General features: G+C 39.1%; 1 protein-coding gene across 1 annotated transcript in view; it reads right to left on the bottom strand.

Annotated features, from left to right (window-relative positions):
• Nucleotides 1–6,837, bottom strand: part of LOC124021461 (guanine nucleotide-binding protein G(I)/G(S)/G(O) subunit gamma-13-like) — a 19,776-nt gene extending 12,939 nt beyond the window's left edge. Inside the window, exons 1-2 of the mRNA XM_046336658.1 lie at nt 6,759–6,837; nt 1,474–1,483 (exon numbers count right to left, since the gene is read on the bottom strand). Coding sequence (XP_046192614.1) covers nt 1,474–1,483; nt 6,759–6,837 — 89 coding nt within the window. The remainder of the gene's footprint in view (nt 1–1,473; nt 1,484–6,758) is intronic.
• Between the last annotated feature and the right edge of the window lie 514 nt (nt 6,838–7,351).

Genomic DNA, 7,351 nt, shown 5'->3' with positions numbered 1-7,351 from the left:
TGTGTTATTAATAGAATGTTGTTACTAAGGATGTGTTATTATAGAATGTTGTTACTAGGGCTGTGTTATTAATAGAATGTTGTTACTAGGGCTGTGTTATTAATATAATGTTGTTACTAGGGCTGTTTAAATAGAATGTTGTTACTACATGTTATTAATAGAATGTTGTTACTATATTTTATTAATATAATGTTGTTACTAGGGCTGTGTTATTAATATAATGTTGTTACTAGGGCTGTGTTATTAATATAATGGTGTTATAGGGCTGTGTTATTAATAGAATGTTGTCATAGGGCTGTGTTATTAATAGAATGTTGTTACTAGGGCTGTGTTATTAATAAAATATTGTTACTAGGGCTGTGTATATTTAATAGAATGTTGTTACTAGGGCTGTGTTATTAATATAATGTACTGTTATATGTTTATTAATAGAATATTGTTATACTACCCCAATTTTACTGGTCGATATACTGTATATATTTAAATATATATATACTATATACTGTATATATTTAAATATATTTAAATATATATATACTACATACATACTGTATATATTTAAATATATATATACTACATACATACTGTATATATTTAAATATATATATACTACATATATACTGTATATATTTAAATATATATACTATATATTTAAATATATATATACTACATATATATTTAAAAATATATATATACTGCATGCATACTGTATATATTTAAATATATATATACTACATATATACTGTATATATTTAAATATATATATACTACATACTGTATATATTTAAATATATATATACTACATTTATACTGTATATATTTAAATATATATATACTACATACATACTGTATATATTTAAATATATATATACTACATATATACTGTATATATTTAAATATATATACTACATACATACTGTATATATTTAAATATATATATACTACATATATACTGTATATATTTAAATATATATACTACATACATACTGTATATATTTAAATATATATATACTACATTTATACTGTATATATTTAAATATATATATACTACATACATACTGTATATATTTAAATATATATATATACTACATTTATACTGTATATATTTACTTTCATCTCTGTGAACTAATTCATTGCGGAGGCCTCGACTAAAATGCAAATGTATGTTTGATCCATAAATGTGGTTTGGAGGCTCCATATGGACGATGTGACGCAACGAGGAGCCTCCAGAGGCGTCCAGACAGAGGCCAGATCCGTACCGCATCGCCATTTGCCTCCACAAATGTCGTAACAATGCATTGACACGATTGTCAATGTAAATCACTGTATAATCACAAACTCACTTCGTTGACAACTGCTTCCGTGAAGCACGAGGAAGACGGATGCCGTGATTTCTGCAGAGGCCGTATGACCTTAAATCTGGGCGCTGTGTGGTGGATCGTCTGCATTGGCCATGCTGTCGTCCAGATGTACTATGGAACTTCTCTGTGTCTCTCTCTCTCTCTCTCTCTCTCTCTCTCTCTCTCTCTCTCTCTCTCTCTCTCTCTGTCTCTCTCTCTCTCTCTCTCTCTCTCTCTCTCTCTCTCTCTCTCTCTGTCTCTCTCTCTCTCTGTCTCTCTCTCTCTCTGTATCTCTCTCTCTCTCTCTCTCTCTCTCTCTCTCTCTCTCTCTCTCTCTCTCTCTCTCTCTCTCTGTATCTCTCTCTGTATCTCTCTCTCTCTCTCTCTCTCTCTCTCTCTCTCTCTCTCTCTCTCTCTCTCTCTCTCTCTCTCTCTCTCTCTCCCTCTTGCTTCCTCTCTCTCTCTTTCTCTTGCTCTCTCTATCACTGATAATTATCTCCTTTACTTCTATAGAGACATTCTATCACTGAGAGTTCTACAGTTATATCACTGAGAGTTCTAGAGTTCTATCAGCTAGACACGCACCTGGTTACACATAGAAGTATATATGCCTATAAGCTACCTGTCCTGCATTCAAATGTAGGTATATAAATGTGTCCATTTGGGAGATCTCTTTCTGATTGGCTTAAAGGGGACCGAGAGACTGAAATACAGCTTCTATCTCAAGGCCATCAAACTGTTAAATAGCCACCACTAACATTGAGTGGCTGCTGCCAACATACTGACTCAACTCTAAAATAACTTGTCTGTAATAATGTCTGTAATAAATGTATCACTAGCCACGTTATATATTGTTTACATACCCTACATTACTCATCTTATATGTATATACTGTACTCTATACCATCTACTGCATCTTGCCTATGCCGTTCTGTACCATCACTCATTCATATATCTTTATGTACATATTCTTTATCCCTTTACACTTGTGTGTATAAGGTAGTAGTTGTGAAATTGTTGGATTACTTGTAGATATGTATCCGCTACGGAGCCGCAGTCAAACGACCACCCCTCATCACTGTCAAACGCTCCCTAAAACACTTCTGTGAGCAGGCCTTTCTAATCGACCTGGCCCGGGTATCCTGGGAAGGACATTGACCTCATCCCGTCAGTTGAGGATGCCTGGTCATTCTTTAAAAGTAACTTCCTCACCATTTTAGATAAGCATGCTCCGTTCAAAAAATGCAGAACCAAGAACAGATACAGCCCTTGGTTCACTCCAGACCTGACTGCCCTCGACCAGCACAAAAACATCCTGTGGCGGACTGCAATAGCATCGAACAATCCCCGCGATATGCAACTGTTCAGGGAAGTCAGGAACCAATACACGCAGTCAGTCAGGAAAGCTAAGGCCAGCTTCTTCAGGCAGAAGTTTGCATCCTGTAGCTCCAACTCCAAAAAGTTCTGGGACACTGTGAAGTCCATGGAGAACAAGAGCACCTCCTCCCAGCTGCTCACTGCACTGAGGCTAGGAAACACTGTCACCACCGACAAATCCATGATTATCGAAAACTTCAACAAGCATTTCTCAACGGCTGGCCATGCCTTCCGCCTGGCCACTCCTACCTCGGCCAACAGCTCCACCCCCCCCCGCAGCTCCTCGCCCAAGCCTCTCCAGGTTCTCCTTTACCCAAATCCAGATAGCAGATGTTCTGAAAGAGCTGCAAAACCTGGACCCGTATAAATCACCTGGGCTTGACAATCTGGACCCTCTATTTCTGAAACTATCCGCCGCCATTGTCGCAACCCCATTACCAGCCTGTTCAACCTCTCTTTCATATCATCTGAGATCCCCAAGGATTGGAAAGCTGCCGCAGTCATCCCCCTCTTCAAAGGGGGAGACGCCCTGGACCCAAACTGTTACAGACCTATATCCATTCTGCCCTGCCTATCTAAGGTCTTCGAAAGCCAGGTCAACAAACAGGTCACTGACCATCTCGAATCCCACCGTACCTTCTCCGCTGTGCAATCTGGTTTCCGAGCCGGTCACGGGTGCACCTCAGCCACACTCAAGGTACTAAACGACATCATAACCGCCATCGATAAAAGACAGTACTGTGCAGCCGTCTTCATCGACCTTGCCAAGGCTTTCGACTCTGTCAATCACCATATTCTTATCGGCAGACTCAACAGCCTCGGTTTTTTGGATGACTGCCTTGCCTGGTTCACCAATTACTTTGCAGACAGAGTTCAGTGTGTCAAATCGGAGGGCATGCTGTCCAGTCCTCTGGCAGTCTCTATGGGGGTGCCACATGGTTCAATTCTCGGGCCGACTCTTTTCTCTGTATATATCAATGATGTTGCTCTTGCTGCGGGCGATTCCCTGATCCACCTCTACGCAGACGACACCATTCTATATACTTTCGGCCCGTCATTGGACACTGTGAACCTCCAAACGAGCTTCAATGCCATACAACACTCCTTCCGTGGCCTCCAACTGCTCTTAAACGCTAGTAAAACCAAATGCATGCTTTTCAACCGATCGCTGCCTGCACCCGCATGCCCGACTAGCATCACCACCCTGGATGGTTCCAACCTTGAATATGTGGACATCTATAAGTACCTAGGTGCCAACACCTCATTCGGACACCTTTCGTTCCAGTACTCTGCTGCCTGTGACTGGAACGAATTGCAAACATTGCTGAAGTTGGAGACTTTTTATCTCCCTCACCAACTTCAAACATCAGCTATCTGAGCAGCTAACCGATCGCTGCAGCTGTACATAGTCTATTGGTAAATAGCCCACCCATTTTTACCTACCTCATCCTCATACTGTTTTTATTTATTTACTTTTCTGCTCTTTTGCACACCAATATCTCTACCTGTACATGATCATCTGATCATTTATCACTCCAGTGTTAATCTGCAAAATTGTAATTATTCGCCTACCTCCTCATGCCTTTTGCACACAATGTATATAGACTCACCTTTTTTTTCTACTGTGTTATTGACTTGTTAATTGTTTACTCCATGTGTAACTCTGTGTTGTCTGTTCACACTGCTATGCTTTATCTTGGCCAGGTCGCAGTTGCAAATGAGAACTTGTTCTCAACTGGCCTACCTGGTTAAATAAAGGTGTTCTCAACTGGCCTACCTGGTTAAATAAAGGTGAAATAAAAAAATAAATAAAAAATCAGACTGCATTGTCAGAACTAGAAGCACAAGCATTTCGCTACACTCGCATTAACATCTGCTAACCATGTGACTGTGACAAGTAAAATTAGATTTGTTTTTAAATCTCCACCACTAATAAACTGTGGAGCTTCTCAAAGTAAATGTTTTCTTCACCTAAAAACAGCAAGTATTTGTAATTCCGTTGAGAATTACAAATAGTTCCTCAAAGTATTTGAAAAATCCTTCCAGCTCTCTCCCTTTCGATAACCACTCAGAGTGAAAGAGAAACATTTCATGCTCTGATCTGAGAATTGAACCCTGTGGTACTCCCATAGAGACTGCCAGAGATCCTCTCTCCTTTTTTGATAATGTTAGGTTCTTATTGTCCAACAATAACTACTCAGAGTGAAAGAGAAACATTTCATGCTCTGATCCAGTGGAAACATCATAAAATAGCCCTATCTGATTACTTCTGATCAGTGGTTGACTTGGACTGGAATGGGTTCCGGAACTCATTTTGGGTTCTGGAACTGTTTTATATTCAGGTGTAGGAGCTCCAGAATACTTTAGAGATAATATTCTATAAGAGGAAGAGGAGCTCGAGCAGTAGATCATTTGAGGTGAAGGTACTCAGCTCCTGGCCAAGTCAAGCACTGCTTCTTATCCATTACTCAACTAGCCGACAGATGTGTCTGGAAACTCTGAAGACCCAGAATATTTTATACAGTGTTATAAATTTACTTGGCCCCGACTCAAGTTAATAGTTGATACAATATGTCAAGTTCGTTGCAGACAGGCCATATGTGTAACGGCTTTCTTGTGGAGAAGGAGAGTCGGACCAAAATGCAGCGTGTAGATTGCGATCCATGTTTAATAAACAAACGTAAAACACGAATCAATTATAAACACTACAAAACAAAGAACGTAACGAAACCGAAACAGCCTATACTAGTGAAACTAACACAACGCCATGAACAAGGACACTAAGGACAATCACCCACAACAAACTCAAAGAATATGGCTGCCTAAATATGGTTCCCAATCAGAGACAACGATAAACACCTGCCTCTGATTGAGAAACACTTCAGACAGCCATAGACTTAACTAGAACACCCCACTAAGCTACAATCCCAATACCAACACACCACATACAAAACAAACCATGCCACACCCTGGCCTGAGCAAATAAATGAAGATAAACACAAAATACCTCGACCAGGGCGTGACAATATGAAGCCAATGTGATTTATAGAATATTTAATTTTTTATCAGGATATTTTCTACCTGCAGGTTGCAATGTATTTATTTGTTGGCTTTATGTAGACTATTTTCTTTACCATAGTTGGCAATAGAAGTTACTTTTTAGGTTAGTATCATTTTTATTTAGATTTGGATATAATTTTGATTTAACACATTACAATATATTTTGACATATGAAGACGTTATTATAAATTAAATTAAACTTTTCCACAGAAATGTGTGAAACCATAACTGGCATGCAGATGGGGTAGAGACGTAAGGTCATTCAACATGAGAAAGGTTGCCGACTCCTAACCTATTACCGGCAACTTCAGGAGAGTAATGGCAGAATCTGCTAACGCCAGCAGGAATAGGAGGAGAATAATCGGGTCAGGTTCAGGTTGTTTCTCTTTCTTCTGGTTTATCTAGATCTCTGGCTCCCTCTTGAGTCATTTGTGTCTTATTTCAGTGAACATGAAGTTTAAAGTATCAGAGAAGCTCAATGCATATCGTTTATTTTTTTTAAACACATAGGGGTGTCTATAAATGGAAAAATACACGTTTTAAAAATGTCGACCAATCGACTGGACAAAAGAACAGAAGACTTTCGGCCACCATTTAAAAAAAAAAAAAATCGTAGTAGTAGTAGTAAGTAGTGGTAGTAGTAGTAGTGTAGTTGTAGTAGTAGTGTAGTAGTAGTGTTGTAGTAGTAGTGTAGTAGTAGTAGTGTAGTAGTAGTGTAGTAGTAGTGTGGTAGTAGTGTAGTAGTAGTAGTAGTAGTAGTAGTAGTAGTGTAGTAGTAGTGTAGTGTAGTGTAGTAGTAGTGTAGTAGTGTAGTAGTAGTGTGGTAGTGTAGTGTGTAGTAGTGTAGTAGTAGTGTAGTAGTGGTAGTAGTAGTAGTGAGTAGTAGTAGTAGTAGTAGTGTAGTAGTAGTGTAGTAGTGTAGTGTAGTAGTGTAGTAGTAGTGTAGTAGTAGTGTAGTAGTAGTTGACTTACTCCAGTGACTGTCTTGGAGGACTTCTCTCTTGAAAGCCAGTTGGTATTTCAGACTCTCCACTTCCTTCTTCATCTGGGGCAGATCCATTCATCCATGACTGCTGATTACAACTGGGGAGGTTACCCTGGCAACCTGGGGGTAGACTAAGTAAGTCAAGTTAGTATTCTGAACCAGAACGGCTCATAGAACAGGTGTAGTGATCAACAGACGCCGAATACAACAGGTGTAGTAGACCTCACAGTGAAATACTGAATACAACAGGTGTAGTAGACCTTACAGTGAAATGCTGAATACAACAGGTGTAGTAGACCTCACAGTGAAATGCTGAATACAACAGGTGTAGTAGACCTTACAGTGAAATGCTGAATACAACAGGTGTAGTAGACCTTACAGTGAAATGCTGAATACAACAGGTGTAAACCTTACAGTGAAATACTTTCTTACGAGCCCCTAACCAACAATGCAATTTTGCATTTCTGCAAGATTTTTGAGCATGTCAAATTTCATATGGTTAATGCCCATTGAACCATATTGCAAATGCACGTGCATTTTCAATATGATTCTGTAATGAGCCAATGTGGAGGCTATATACAGGGGGTAC

This window comes from Oncorhynchus gorbuscha, unplaced genomic scaffold (genome assembly GCF_021184085.1).
Source record: "Oncorhynchus gorbuscha isolate QuinsamMale2020 ecotype Even-year unplaced genomic scaffold, OgorEven_v1.0 Un_scaffold_1120, whole genome shotgun sequence".
Lineage (NCBI taxonomy): Eukaryota > Metazoa > Chordata > Actinopteri > Salmoniformes > Salmonidae > Oncorhynchus > Oncorhynchus gorbuscha.
The sequence above is the reverse complement of the archived record's forward strand: the minus strand, read 5'-3'. Positions and strand labels throughout refer to the sequence as shown.